Here is a 16,457-nt window from a genome sequence, read left to right on the forward strand (position 1 = left end):
GTGTTCCAATTAAATGAAAAACTGTATACATGCAGGTTTTCAAAAAGGCATATAAGCAATACCATAGGTAACACCACTCTATAATAGCTAGAAATATCATTGAAAAATTTAAAGAAGCTAATTCAATTCAAAATTAAAAGTTCTAGGGTCCTTTCTAAGAGTAAAAAGAGATTGGAGGGCAATCAGCTCGTCTCTCAAGCCGATTTATTTCCAAAACACATCTAGTCAAAATTTTGATACAACTATTTTGTTCAGCATAGTAGAACGGTCCAGCAACTATGTCTTTAGAGATATTGGGCATGTCAAACCCCCACAATTATGTCAAACTATGGATTCTTATAGAAAAAAAACGAAAAAGATATAAAAAAAAATTCACGAAAATGACTTTTACAATAAAAAACGAACAGAAATTCATCTAAAAAAAACTTCCCTACTAAACAAGTTTTTTCAAAGAAAAGTAAAGAGCTCCATTAAGTCAAAAATGGGCAGAAATGAAGTCAAGTAATCATCCAAGCGTAAAACTGCCATAAATCACTATAAATAAATAAATGAGACTCAAAATGAACAGAAATTAGAATAGATAGCCGAGTCAAGCTCAAAACGAGCAAAAAAATAACATTAGTAAGGCAGATAACCCCCATGCCTTCTCAAGACCAGAGCATAATTTGGGCTTTATTGAAAACAAAATATGTTTAAATGTTTGCACTGTTTTTACTTAAATAAGTAAAAAACTCTTGAGAAGGCATGGGGGTTGTCAGCCCTAGTAATTTTAATTTTTGCTCGTTTTGAGTTTGACTCGGCTATCCATTATAATTTCTGTTTGTTTTGATTTTCATTTAATTGTTGATAATGATTTGTGGTAGTTTTACGCTTGGAAGATTATTTGACTTTATTTCTGCCCATTTTTCGCTTGAAAGAGCTCTTTACTTTTCTTTGAAAACTTCTGTGGAAAAAGTTTTTAAATTAATACAAATATTCGACACCGTCATTTGGTCAGGGGGGCTGCCCCCCCCCCCCTTATGGGCGCCCATGATACAGGAGGTTGCAACCACTTTGACTTGCACTTTGACATGACAAAATATAGCTAAAAATAATGAACAAACCAACAATAGCATTGTTCATAATATTTTTAAATGATTAATGCTTGCATACAAAATATAAAATAAATTCAAGTCACGTTTTGAGTTCTGTTGTTAGGGAGATTTTGAGACTACTGTGGCCGTGTCAACGATAAAGAGTGTATAAGCAGTACTACATTTTTATTTTATTAATTTATATTTTCATGTTCACCTTTTAGAATTACACGATAAAAAATGGGGAAAACTAGGACATGGAAAAAATCAAACTATTTTTTCCTGGGGGGGGGGGGTTCTTCGAACCAATCGAAGGGGTATTGGAATTACAAGCATAGTCAGAGGCGCATAGTCAAACACACTTCCGAGAAAATAAAGCATGCGACCCATTTTGTAATACTTAGCTGCTGGTAGTGGGGTGGCGGGTGCGTACGTATAAATTTATTTTGGAGGGGAATAATGTTTAGGAGTGAGAAAATTCAAAAACTTAATAACAGGTAAATTATAAACATGTATGGGGTAAATCTTAAATATTTTGATAATTTTGGGGTAAGTGAGAATACGGGCTGCCCTTGCGTACCGGTGTGTCGTGTCAAGTCGTGTGATAGTTCTCTTTCACAATTGATTTGACATAGCTGAGATCCAGTAAAGTGAGCCTCTATTTGGATGGTCTAAATACCTCAAATAGAAACCCTGGCTAATCCAAACATAATGTTCCTATGATTGGGAAGGAACAAGGAACAATACAAAACAAGAAATACTGCTTTGGTAGCCATCTAATGGCTACCAAACAGCCATCTAATGGGTAAGGGTAGCCTATAGTCTGCTGGAAGAACTGTTTAAGCACAACTCAAATGTCTGACATTTTCTTTTTTTTCAGGACAACAAATAAAACGGAACTAAACGTTTCTTTTTTCGACCCCGCAGAAGTTGAGGGAGATACGGTTTAGAACTGCACGTCGCTACGGGTGACGAGGGGTGAAACAAACAAAAATGATAAATCAAAGATAATTTCTTAAACCACATTGGCCTGACATCACATAAAGAAAGAAAAACGAGCAAAAATGGGGTTTTTATAGGCCAAATGACGATACTGAAAATACAAAGCGAATATTTCGAGAGGACAAACGCCTCTCTTCTTCAGCGCGAAACGAAACGAAGAATCAATAAAAGCCAAAAATTAAAAGAATTAAAACCAACTACCTAACAACCATAAAAGCGAGTTATTCGCCAATATCCGCGATTTGCACAAAATTGGAGATATTGGATATTGGATATTGGAGAGATTGCTGAGGTTAGAGCACAATTTGTTGAAACTTTGTTGGATTCGCCTTCTATTAATAATCGAAATTTAAAAATTTTTAGTAGAAATGAACACTTGGTCTTACACGCATTAAAAAAAGATCATTCCAGGATTATTACGAAAGCCGATAAAGGCAATACTGTTGTTTTATTAGATTCAGATAATTACGACAAAAAAATCAGAGAAATTTTAAATGATTCTAACACATATGAACAATTAGCTACCGATCCCACAGAAAAATTTGTACAGGAAGTCCGAAAAGAGCTTTCTTATCTAAAAGCAAAAGGTGAAATTACAGATCAGTTGTACAAAAGGTTTTACCCACGCGGTTGCACGTCCCCTCGCTTTTATGGTCTTCCTAAAGTTCATAAGTCCGGTAATTCACTTCGACCCATTGTCTCTTCTTTTAATTATCCTACAGCAAAAATAGGAAAATTCTTATCAGTGATATTTCGCCCACTAATTCAGGCTCAAAAATCCTATATTAAAAATTCCGCTTATTTCGTTTCCAAGGTAAAGCAAGTTTCGGTTAAACCAAATACAAGAATTGTTAGTTTTGATGCAGATTCAACGTATACCAATTGTGAACCTCAAAAGGCCGAACTTTTTTTGGAGCAAAAACTTAATTCTAACACATCTATATCAGAAAAATCTACTCTTTCGAATCAGACACTTCTTTCGCTTACAGCCCTTTGTAACAAAACTTTCTTTTATTTCCATTACAGAGGCATTTTTAATAGACAGAAATATGGGGTCTCCATGGGTGCCCCCGTTTCTCCAATACAGGCTGATATTTTCATGGAAGACCTTGAAGAAAGGGCTATTTTGCAAAGTTCTTGTAAACCTGAATTTTGGGTTCGTTTTAAAGATGACATATTTTATTTATGGGAGCATGGTGACGAGTCTCTAGGTTCTTTTCTTCACTTCCTCAACTCCTTGGATCCAAAACTGAAATTTACTCAGGAATCAGAGATAGAGAGGCGTCTTCCTTTCTTAGATGTTCTGGTGCACCGAAATGATTCGGGATTCGAGTTTAGTGTATATAGAAAACCCACACATAATGACCGTTACTTAAGTTATTCCTCCAATCATTCTCCTGCTGTGAAAAGAGGAGTTGTCACTTCTCTAGTTGATAGAGCATTGAAAGTCTGTTCAACACGTTTCTTGGATTTAGAACTCAACCACCTTAGAGATATTTTATTTGGGAATGGTTATACAATTAGTCTAATAAATTCTGTAATTAAAAAACGCATTAAAAGATTATCAGATAGTTCCACAGAAAACACAAATCAAAGAGAAAATTCAGTTTATATTGGCCTCCCATACATTAAAGGGATTTCAGACCACATTTCAAAAAATATAAGGAAAAATAACATTTACACTTATTATAGACCCAGAAAAACTATCAGGTCCCAAATTTATCAAGGTAAAGATCCTATACCGATAGGTGAAAACTCTGGTGTCTACAGAATTCCTTGTTCGTGTGGTCTTTGGTATATCGGAAGAACAAATCAGCGACTAACAGATAGATTAACCCAGCATTCTAGTTCAATTAATAATACACTTAAAAAGCGGAAAAAACCAGAAAATTTCGACTCTGCCCTTGCAGAGCACATTTTTGAAAAACCAGACCATACTATTTTGTTTAGTCAAGCTAGTCTTATTTCGCATGATAAAGGTATTGTCCAGCACTACAGAGAAGCTGTTGAAATTCATAAATACCAACATTTAGGTCTAGCTTTAAACAGAGATTCCGGTGATTTAAGAATAAACGAGTCATATTTCGGTTTTCTCAAGAGAGAAGCCAATACGTTAGTAATCCCTGAAATAAACCTTGAACAACGTTCCCAGTCATCTAATCAAACACATGAACAACCCCTTAGGTCTCAAAGGGTGTCTGCAAGAAATGCCTTAATTAAAATCCGAAATCAAATGACATATTTTTCCAACTTATTTAATTGCAGGTTCGTTTTATTTTTTCGAGTGAATGAATTGATTCCTTTCATTTATCAGTTGCTCGCTAGAATCCGTCGATGGCAGTTCATGTTTTTTTGGATTTTGTGCAAATCGCGGATATTGGCGAATAACTCGCTTTTATGGTTGTTAGGTAGTTGGTTTTAATTCTTTTAATTTTTGGCTTTTATTGATACATCGTTTCGTTTCGCGCTGAAGAAGAGAGGCGTTTGTCCTCTCGAAATATTCGCTTTGTTTTTTCAGTATCTTCATTTGGCCAATAAAAACCCCATTTTTGATCGTTTTTCTTTCTTTATATGATAAATCAAGTTACAGACATTTTCTATGTCCAGTTTTCAAACTAAATACGTTGTTAAAGTATGTTTGTCTATACTCCTTCAATTAATTATAATTGCTTAAACTCGAGGATTGTCATTAAACGTGATGAGGATTGTCATAAGGAGAGTTGTTTTATTTAGATGTTTTATTGCGTACTTATATTTTTTTCTATATTTTTATTTTATTTCGTTCATTTAAAATCTATGGTTATTACTTCGAGAAAAAGAACATTAAAATCTTTTATATTTTATTCATTATTGCCTCCAAAAAAAGAACGTAGAAATGTTTTGTTCCGCCCTGCTGCAAGATTTTGCTTTTCGTATCTTTATCACACGAATGGGCGATGTAACAAATCTGTTGACATCACAATTCTCACGTACGCGATGTAAGTCATAGAGGTATTGCTTTATAATAGACTATATGTCAGCGTTACTAACACTTTGAGATAAAACGCACCAGTTGTCCGATAAAATTGCGTCACAAAAGATTCTTTGTGATACTATATAATTGTAACATTCGGTACTTGTTAATTACACGGAACACACTCAAGAATTTCTGTCTGCAAAATCTGACAAAACCGGTTTGCCTCTCTGCAATCGGTTATGATTTGCTTATTTTGAGTGAGAAAAACTACACAGTAGCTACGTATTAATTAAATATTTAATAAATAGAGTTGGTTAGGGGTTAGGTTATGTATTTAATATAATGCGTTCTGAGCGGTCTGCTTTCCATAATTTTCTGCTGTAGTTCCCATATTTTCGTTTCTAAAGTATTACATTTTCATAATATTTTAGTATATTTCATTAGGATTAACCTAATTTCACTCCTTAGATGTATTCCATATAATTAACAAGTACCTGACATTCTATGTCCGTTTCCAAATGACGGTCAAAAACACTAAAATAAACTGATAGCCCAGTAAAGTATACTTACTCGTTTTGCAAGAAAAACCACAGTAATTTACTACTAGTACTACTACTAACAACTCACTGCAGCAGCAAGCCGAATGCGACCAACGCAACTACGTAAGCTGTTCCTCCGTCCCAATCTATGCAAAGCCCCCTCTTTACACCCTCTCAGGAAGTTGCGATATCCCTTGAATCTTTCCTTACGACCTCCTTCAACCCCGTTTGGGGACGACCTGCTTATTTCTTTTGGCCCTAGAGGGTTGGCCGACAAGAACGATCTTTGGCATTCTGTCATCCTTCATTCGCAGAACGTGTCCTATCCATCTCAACCTTTCTCTCATTATAGCATTAGAGAGCAGGATCAAGCCCCATTTTTAGTACAGCTTACTGTTTGAAATACAGTCAGTCAGGGCGGGCCCGGCGGGGACCCAAAATGATCCGGAGAAGATTTCTCTGGAAAAGATATTATAAATCCCCCTCCGTCTTTCGGAGCGTGCATGCTTCCGAACCATACTTGACCACTATCGCCAATGTACCTTCCGATATTCTAATCTTGATTCGCAAGATTAGATATCCCAAAATTTAGAGCTTTTTAATATCTTTAAAACCTAGTAAATGTTCCTTGAGCCTTGTACGATTTGACAATTCTGTCGAAACGAAAACACGGAATCCAGTTGTTTTCTTTTGAAATTATGTCAACGTGATTATTGTTCGATTTATCTCCGTCAACAAGATGTTAACATTTATGTCGTCATTTAAAAACAGAGATTGTCTACGTGCTCCTCTCTGTCGACCAGAAAGTATCGAGTTTTGCTAAAAGAAAAATTTCGAAATCCAAAGGGAAGAAACCAAGATTTTGATTTGTCTGAGCAATTGCGATATTTTTGTAGGGAACACCCACTTTCTACCACCTGGCGCACATCTTAGATCGCCACGTGTGCCGCACTGTTCTGCCACGCTTGGCACAGTTCCCGCAACGCCTGGCACACTTCTGTCACGCTTGGCGAACCCCACCGGGCGTATGTGATTTCTGAAAATGGGTACTCTCGTATTTTCATAATCCCATTAAATGATCCCAATTTTTCTGCATCTATTTTAATTTAAATACTTAAGAGATGGACATTACCACTATAGGAACATTACCACTATAAGAGAATGAATACACACATTCTCCCAAGAGGTTCACACTGTCCGACATCTGGTGTGCATCGAGCAGTGCCACTAGTTTTGTCACAAGCGGCATACTTTCCCCACACCAAGGCTCTTTGCACCACACAGGACGCACTTCACAACCTTACCAGGGCACACGACCACGCATGACGTGCACTGTCTGGTGTACAAACTGTTGAAAGTAAGCAGTCTCTTATATTATCCTATTTCTATAAAAATAATTCCTCATTTTACCCCATCAAAGACTACCAAATTGAATTAAATGGTGCCACATGATGAACTGTTTGAATTCCACGCTAAAATCAAGCGTTCGATTTGTCTCCTCAGTTGACAAAAAAATTGCAAATAAAACAACAGTTCTAGATTCAGTGTCAAAATCACAAGCCAACTTTCAGAATTTGAAGCAGATGTCTTTCCCTATATTTTTTATAAGGGGTCGTATATGACATTTCTCGACCTAAGAAATAATCGTCAAAACTATAAGCTGTTCTCAAAGTGAAGCTGAGAAGGGGAAGGGGAATCAGGAGGATAAAGGAGAATCTGAACGTAAGGTCAATGATGCTTTGATCCTCCTGATCCCCATTACTCTGCTGATTCTTTGAGGCCATCCAAAAAACGGTTTTCAGCAATTATTTCAGAAGCTTGAAAATTTAAGATACGACTTTAAGGCATAAAACAACAATATCTCGGGTTGTGGAATTACTGAGACGCACTGTAAAATCACCTACCTCCAGCGACATTGACGAAATCTTCTCCAGTAGCCTTGTATACCTCAATATAGCGACTACCAATGTGATGTTTGTGTCTTTTTATAGCCATATCTCGATGTTCACTCGATGTAAACCTAACCAAGGCTTCTCCGTTCCTCCTACCTTGCGGACTCAAACAGAGAGCAACACCGCCACTAGAAAATAACATTTTAGAGACAATTTTATTTTAGACAATCGCAAGGGCGTAATCACCTTTGGAGCAGGGAGTAGATAAAAAGAGAAAGAAAATGTACGGTCGCCTTTTAACCCTTACAGCCAAACAGTAAGAAAAAAAGCCTTAGAGACACTTTCAATGTTTCTGGCTCTCAAACAGAGAGCAACACCGCCACTAGAAAATAACATTTTGGAGACAATTTTATTTTAGGTAATCGCAAAGGCGTAATCACCAATGGAGCAGGGAGTGGATAAAAAGAGAAAGAAAATGTACGGTCGCCTTTTAGCCCTTACAGCCCAGCAGTGCGAAAAAAAAATTTAGTTTTAGACACATTTTTAATGTCTCTGGCTCTCAAACAGAGAGCAACACCGCCACTAGAAAATAACATTTTAGAGACAATTTTCTTTTAGGTAATCGCAAGGGCGTAATCACCAACGAAGCAGGGAGTGGATAAAAAGAGAAAGAAAAAGTACACTCGGCTTTTAGTCCTTATAGCCCAACAGTGCGAAAAAAAAATTACGTCTTAGACATATTTTTAATGTTTCTGGCTCCCAAACAGAGAGAAACACCGCCACTAGAAAATAACATTTTAGAGGCAATTTTATTTTAGGTAATCGCAAGGGCGTAATCACCAATGGAGCAGGGAGTGGATTAAAAGAGAAAGAAAATGTACGGTCGCCTTTTAGCCCTTATAGCCCAACAGTGCGAAAAAAAATAATTAAGTCTTAGAGACATTTTCAATGTTTCTGGCTCTCAAACAGAGAGCAACACCGCCACTAGAAAATAAAATTTTAGAAATCGCAAGGGCGTAATCACCAATGGAGCAGGGAGTGGGTAAAATGAGAAAGAAATTGTACGGTCGCCTTTCAGCCCTTACAAAATGAAAAAAAAAATTGAAAAGCCGAACTCATTCAATAAATTGAATTGAATTTATTCCACCTAAAACCCCAAATAACTAAAGTTTAAATATAGTTCTCGGAGTGAGAAACCCTTTGTTTATACAGCGTCTCATATAAGTACCGGGTAATACCTATCTGATGTTCGCAATACAATTCTCGCGTACTTACCAGATTCTTAACAAGTACCCACAACTCTCTCCATAATATCCCTATTCCTAAGTGCACAAAAATCATAGATCCAAGAGTTGGATTATCTTAATTGAATCATAAATACATACAAAACACGTAAATTGATCGTAAAATGATTTTAAATTGAACATAAACCTCTTATCAAAGTTCATATCGTCTATGCAATTGTCATTCCTTCAGTCCAACAAATGAATTGATTTGTTCAAAGAATACTTAACCCCCCGAACCTCGCTGTCATTGTTGTATGACCCTGAACTTTAGTTAGGATTGATTCAAATCTTAAGCAGTTATAACGTCTATTCCTTCTTTCATTTCTAAGTACCTTAGTACTTTCTTTCCTGATTGTTTGCCTGTTATTTCAAGCAAATTAATGGTCCTATGTCAGTTCTATATGTTTGGTCAACCTTCTTAAGACCATAGGCAGGCGTGCCTTGTTTGCCTCTCATTACAGGCAATCTAACGGTCTTATGTCAATTTTAAATTCTTGGTCAACATGATGCCTGAGACTCTAGGCAGGCATGCCTTTCCAAAAACCAACCTGAGAAGTATGCGTCCAATAAAAGAGTCATGCATACTCCCGCCATTTACCCGTGCAGCCCCAGCCATTTAAACATTTGCCTCTCAATTACTTGAACTATCTGTCTTGGCTTTTCTCAGTCTACAATTAGCCATGTCTTGATGCAACCTATGCAACCTACTGCAAAATACTTGATAGCTTCAACTCAAAATCCTTTTACTTTACTTTCTTTTCTTTTCTAATATAGTGAAAATAAAATATGTTTGCTTGAATTAGTTAAGTCGAAGCTTACGCAACGTTATATATTAAAAAAAAAATAAAAAATTCAATTTTTTAGTGAAAAATAAGTCCATATGCAATTATGTAGTTCCTGGCAGAAGTGAATCCCCCCCCCCAAAAAAAAAAAAAAAAAAAAAAAAAAGCGTAGGGGGAAATCAGCAAAAAAAGCTAAAACACATGACATCAAGCAGTTCAAGAAGATGTAGCTTTCCTTTGTTTCCTTTGAACGCGTAATTTTCTTTGTGAACCAACATATTGGCAATGGCGGAGTTTTTTTTACGGAGAAGAAACGTTGTCAAATTTAACTAATTATTTTAGCTTAATTATTATTACTGTTCAACGTGGCAACACTGACAATATATAATACTGCCCTAAACTCCTTATCGTAACCAAAAACAGAATTTAGAAAATCGTCAAATAGATATTGATAGACCTAAGATAGATCCAGGGGGCGAAAGCTGGTTTAATTTTGATGTCCTTGGTACTTCAATGGAACTTTGTCCATCACGTTCATCACTAAACACTTTGAATATTAGTGGAACATTACTGGGTGGAGGAAATTAAAAAATTCAGGACAAATACCATAAAAAGGCTAAAGACCCCACCGACGCAGTTGTCCTACCACCGCTTGCCAAATATGTGATGAGTCAATTCCGCGGCCCAGGGACACAATCCACCTATAGTATTAAATCTAAAAGAGAATATATTGTTATGAATGACAGAATCAAACATAAAACAAATATAAATTATAATAACTATATTATCATAAATTATAATAAATATAAATATAGTCAAATAAGGATGGTGTTAGCGCTCCTCAAACCAAATTGTTGAGTTAGGGCATTATTTTTGTGATGTTAATTATTCACATTTGATCATTAATCAATTGATAATTTAATCTATTTTTCAATGTCATTCTCTAAATATTACCCGAACGATCCATACGTGCAAAATTAGGGATAGAAAGGGAGTGAAGAGGGTGGAGGCCCAAGCAATTTCTTCACTATGAAGAGTGCTTGAACTCCCTTTTTTGGGTTTCCAGACCCTTTTCTAAAACTATGCCAGTGCTTTTATTCTAGTAACATTTAATTGGTCTCTCTAGACTTAATCAATTTTACATATTTAGAATCCCCATAAAAAAGAAGATTCTTTTGATGTACAGTGTTGTTTCAACTTCCGATTTACAAAGTTTTAGTTGCTATTCGGCTGTCCTCTGTCGAATAATTATTTTTTTGAATGGGATAGATAGATTAAGATACTGAATTTCGTTAATAGGCTTTCAGAAGCCCGTATTCCTAACATCTTCGCTACGCCCTTTTTTTTGGATGTAGATAGTTGGTTTTGCTGTTATAGTACGTCCGTTCTAGGTTTCCGACTTTGAAACCAGTAGGGTCTATTTTTAGCCCTTTAGATACTAGGTAGTATCTCAGAATATATAGCAGATACAAAAATTCTGACTGCTCCAGTCGACTAGCTGTAGAGATTTCATTCCATTTATTCCATGTTCAGAGAATCTGTCTCGAATTTGAACCAACCGTACCGTAGATTTCTAATTTACTCGAGAAAGAGTGGTTGTTACTGGCTGTCTGTGATGCTGTGACTAAAGGTATTAAATACCACTTTCTTTACGTCAGTGGAAAGCGCCTATGATTAGCTGAAAGTAATTTCATGCGATCACTTTCACCTAATCAAACCCAATTCCACGCTACTGTTGGTTCAAATTTGAGACAGGTGGCAGTTTTTAATACCCGCAATGCATGCGCATGCACTTGACAGTGCGCATCCGCACTGGTTCAAAATCGTGATACTTCGGGGGCTATGTTTCTAAAACGCGTGGACCACGTTCGCCACCCTGATGATTAGTTCAGCTCTCAAGCAAGCAGGTATATAGATTGAAGAAGAGTATATTGTGTACTCAAGCTATCAGAGGTCACTTGGAAGCCACACCGAGACCGGAACAGATAGTTCCGGATCCGAACTGGGAGTAACATCAAAACCTCCCTTCATTTCTCAGCCTTAAACTTATAAAACCAGAAAACTTACCTTGCGACATTTAATCCTCTGAAAAACCGGGCAATATCCTGATCTGATGACTGCCACGGTAAGCCTCTTGCCCTCACAACCGTGTTGCTATCCACCTCCTCATCTTTTGTACTAAAAAAAATTGTCATGAGTACAAATTCAAACAGCAATACAAACCTAGTTTTTTTTCAAGATGACATTTATTCATAATTAATTAAGCATAAAAGGAATACGTATTACTAACCCACCAAAGGCTCTTAAGCCGATAAAGGTTTGTCAACAGGGAAGGCCTTTAGGGTTGAAATCCTTTTCCTCACCTAAAACGACTTTCCCTGATAGAGGGAAAATAATAAATTGGCATCTATTCACCGATAAGTGGTTCACAAGAATACTTAACCCTTGTACTATTTTCTCTAAAAGTGAATAATTGCTAAGAATCTTATCTTAGTTTATAAAACTTAATAAAACACTAAAAATCTTCATATTGTGATATATACCATTTCTGAAATTTTTAATCAAGCGAAACCCAGTCGGCAAAGCAAGTCAAACATGCCGTAAGAGCAGCTGTCACTGACATGTTTATTTTTCAGATTCAATTACTATTTTAACGTTTTATTTTGGTTTTGGAATTTTTTAGCTGATCTTGATAAGTGAGTGATTTTTATTTTGTTTATTTTGTTTTGTTTAAAAAAAAGTTTTATTTTGTTAAAAAAAAAATTGAGGGTAAAAGGTAAAAAAAAGCCGTCCGAGCCGAGTGTTTGGTGGGCTGGATTTGGAATCCTTTGCTCGAAGGGCGGGGATTCGATTTCTGGTGTGGCCAGAAATCTGGGTTGCCTGGGTAGCTAGCAACCTAGTAAGAGACGATCACGTCCAATGTTAAGAAATATAATAAACCATAGCTCCTAAAAATAGTCAGATCAAAACAAAAAGTACACCATTAGAACCGCCTAGTCCGAAACACCTATATAGGAAACTTTCTGTCTCTTGGCTTGTACAGCAAGGAAAATATATTGGCTTGAAAATCAAGAACAGTGGCAGCTACACAGTATTCTGCCTAAAAGGCATCTTTTTTTCCAGATAGCTTGGCACTAGAACATCGTAGAGAGTTGTTCCATGACCCGTTTTAAAGGAAATTAATGGGGTTAAAAACCTTTTGAAGTTAAAACAAGTCATTTTGAAATCGAATCATTTTTTTTACGAAAAACTGCACATTTCATGTTAAAGATTGATCAATCATAATCGTAGGTTGTAGCCAGGTCGTCTTTTACTGTTCCAATTTCACACCCCGGTCGGGGTGTGAAATTTCACTCTTTTTAATTTCACATCAAACAAAAACATCTATATTAGAGTTACAATAAGGAGTGAACTGTTGCCCTTAGTAAGCTATGACTTGTCAAATTAGCTAATTAATTTCTTCAGATTATGTTTTAAAAATAATTTCCACAACGGGATTCGAACCCGAGCCGGTCGGTTGAAATTTAGTGTAAAAGAGTACTCATTGTAAGTGCCTTCCACTTTTATTTTTTACGTGCTTTGTGGATGTGCGGATTCGACTGACCCTGGCATAAACTCTTCTACCTTTAAAAATTGAACAGCAGATCATGTGTTCCTTTAATCCTCTCCACAATTCAGTTCATATGGACTCTTTTAGTAATTAAATAAAAAAAACATGTTTTTTGAGCTGAAAGTAAGGAGGAACATTAAAACTTAAAACGAACAGAAGTTATTCCGTATATGAAGGATTTCCCCCTCATCAATACCTTACTCTTTATGCTAAAGCTATTAGTGCTTTTAAAAATGCTTCCTATTCTAATTAAACGGCCCCTGTGTTTCAGTAGTTTGGTTTAGGAGGGGCTCAGTGGCATGACTCTGTAAGCTCAGCCAGAATCGACCAACCTCCCCAAAAGCATTCGAAATGAGGAGGGAGGAGCAGGCTCCCAATTCGCGCCACTGAGTTTTTCTGAGACTATTTTGTTTTCTTGGTGGACTTTCTGTTGGTACACAAACAATAAATTTGCATTATAGGATATAAAATATTTTTGTATTTCATAATAGCATAAAATGTTTCACAAAAAAAAATAAAGCTTTTATTTTTTTTAAGAATACCAAATCGCACTAATAGAAACTTTTAAAGCTAATTAAGCAGGAACTCTAGATGGCAAAAAATTCCGAATTAACTTTTTGAATCTGAATATGACATCATTGAAGTAAAAATAGTAAATTTAAATTCATCAGGATCATTGTTAACCAGTATAGTAGACATGGTGTTTGTTGCATGTACACACAAAATGCCACCTTCAATAAGCAAAGTCAATTTTCCAGTTATTTTGGGGTATGCAAATAAGATAAAACCAAGCTGAATAAATATCACATACAAATTTAGCAACACGTGTTCTATAAATACGTGATCACAGCTGGACGTGAAAAAACAAAAAAAAACTTTTGAATTTTAAATCCTGAGATTTTGCGCATACGGTGTTCATACTTATAGGGGGCGGTTTGTGACGTATATAAAAACGAATGGATGGCTCAGTATTAAAGTAAATGATGTCATGATCAAATCTACCGATATCCAAAAATATCAGAGACTCGCTTATTTCATGAACAAGTTCATGAACTAAGCTATAATTCGCGCATAGGCATTGGGATTTCAGCAGTTGCCAAAGGACTAAAACATAATCTTTGTTTCCAGTTTTTGCTGAAAAATTGAATCATATCATATTCGCCTATGATATGGGTTGCCCTCTTTCTGTCACAAAACGTACATATCACAGCGCCGAGCGTGCCACACATTTCTGCTACACGTGGCACAGTCCCCACATGGCTTGGCACAGTTCCATCATACTTGGTACGCACCACCTTTGGTACAAGATTTATGGCTAGGAAACTTATACTAGTATGGCTATCCGACTTACGCATTTATAGATGGTGGATACTTGCCACAGTTGAAAAAATAGAAGGACAAATTATAAACTAAGATTAGGATACAATGAGCCACGGTGATTACAGTGCTCACGTATGAAAAAGAGTTTAGAGAGAAGAAAAATTAAGGTAGTTGGGAAATAAACGTTTTACGGCAAAAAAAAACAGCTTCCTCAAATGGGAAGGAGTGGTCACAAGAAAAGGTTTGAAGGATGTAGGAACTTCATGAGAGGGAGTGAAGATTGAAGCTCTTAATCTAGTGTTGCAGAGGAGGAGCGTGCTCAGATGTGCTTAACTCAGGTGGATTTGTTTAGCAATAGGCTGTCAGTAGTAGTACCTGTAGTCCTCTCATAAAAGGGAAGATTCACTAGGGTTAATCCCGATAGGTAAAAACTCAGGGTAGGAAACCAACCCATAACCCTATCGTAATGGCGTAGAATTAATACAACGTAAGTAATCTGCTATTATCATCTAACACGCGTGTTTTTGATCTACCTCAAATACATACATTTTTTGGCGTCCGTAACTATTTACTAAAAAAATTGTTGATTATGCACTTATAGTCAAAATTAACAATATTTAAAAATGTTTTACAATGGGATTAAGATAAGTTTTCCTTTTTTTGAAACCTTAAATTTCTTTTTGAACCCCATGGAATATTTCTTTCATATAACTTGGTCCACATGCCATTTTGAGTTGAGTATGCCTGGCCTACGTCATCGGGAGTGGATACAGAATTCAATTTGGGTTTGGTACCAACTAAGCTAGGACTCTACTGTTGGTATTTTTGCTCCTGAAGGCCTGTAATTGGAGAAAAATTTGACCTTTTAGGTGGTACACGTGCCCAAGGCCATATCCACGGGGAGTAGGGGTTTGGCCCCCCCCCCCCGAAATGTTTGTCCAACTTGTAAAATACGTTACAAAAATGAATATGAACAAAGTTTTGATGTTTTTTTAAGTTTTACCCCCCCCCCCCAAAAAAAAAAAAAATTTCTTTTGTAACAGCCCCCCGAAAAAAACCTTCGATACGGCCCTGCACGTACCCACGGCCCCCTGGAGCCGCTCCTCAATTCGTTTCATATAAATGCTTGTAGTTTTCAAGGCAATGTGCAAAACGATGATTTGTGAAACACCATAAAACGAGCAAGCACTAATGCTCACTACTCTCTGTACAGCTCAATGCAGTAAGCACTAACACTCACTACTCTGCGGAGAAAGAAAACCATTCAGCATCTAAGATTTTTCCTTCCAAGACAACCCTCACGTATGTTTGACCTTTATTGTTAACTTATGATTCCACTAGCATACAAAATTTCCAAGCTCATTGAAAAAGAGTAACCTGGAGGAGGGAAGAGGTGTACTTGAAAACACTCTCCTGACCTTAATAAGAGTACATTTTTAGTGCACAAAAATAAACAGAAATGCAATGTACAGGGGGCAAGTGCCCCATCCCTCAGATTTTAAAACATACCTGTTATTGGAGTATTTTCATTGAAAATGCCGCCCACATTTTCCCCCGCCCCTCCCCCTAAAATATTTATCAATTTAGCATTGCCATATGTAAATGCACAAGCTTGATTCATTTCAAGTCACCATCGTTTTCTGTCCCAACATTTTCAGTTCACGAATTAATACATTGGGAATGATCCAGTAAAATGCTTCGGTAAAACAGATTTACCAAATATTTTATGAATTGCATATCACGGGTCATAACTCAGCTTTAAAAACTATAAGGATAAAGTGTTGATGACAATCAAAACCCTATGAAAATAGTCAAATTATTAATTAAAAAAATCTTCATAAACATACCAGATTCCAGGTTCCAAATGGAGATTTATAGTTTCCGGTTCAGCAAAATGATAACCTACAAAATAAAGGCTTATAAACAAGCTGAAACATCTTAATCAAGGTAAAATGAATAAAAAGCGGAAGTTTATGGTAACAAGGATGAGTCATCAA

The 16,457-nt window shown here is 36.4% G+C and overlaps 1 protein-coding gene across 1 annotated transcript in view; it reads right to left on the reverse strand.

Moving 5' to 3' along the window:
• LOC148944060 (epithelial splicing regulatory protein 1-like) overlaps positions 1–16,457 on the reverse strand; it is a 268,151-nt gene that overhangs the window by 133,897 nt on the left and 117,797 nt on the right. The window contains exons 7-9 of the mRNA XM_089100840.1: positions 16,308–16,362; positions 11,598–11,708; positions 7,475–7,650 (exon numbers count right to left, since the gene is read on the reverse strand). Of these exons, the coding sequence (XP_088956966.1) occupies positions 7,475–7,650; positions 11,598–11,708; positions 16,308–16,362 (342 nt within the window). The remainder of the gene's footprint in view (positions 1–7,474; positions 7,651–11,597; positions 11,709–16,307; positions 16,363–16,457) is intronic.

The sequence above is a fragment of the Artemia sp. Qi Xiang Cuo genome, chromosome 14 (assembly GCF_049724085.1).
Source record: "Artemia sp. Qi Xiang Cuo chromosome 14, ASM4972408v1, whole genome shotgun sequence".
Classification (NCBI taxonomy): domain Eukaryota; kingdom Metazoa; phylum Arthropoda; class Branchiopoda; order Anostraca; family Artemiidae; genus Artemia; species Artemia sp. Qi Xiang Cuo.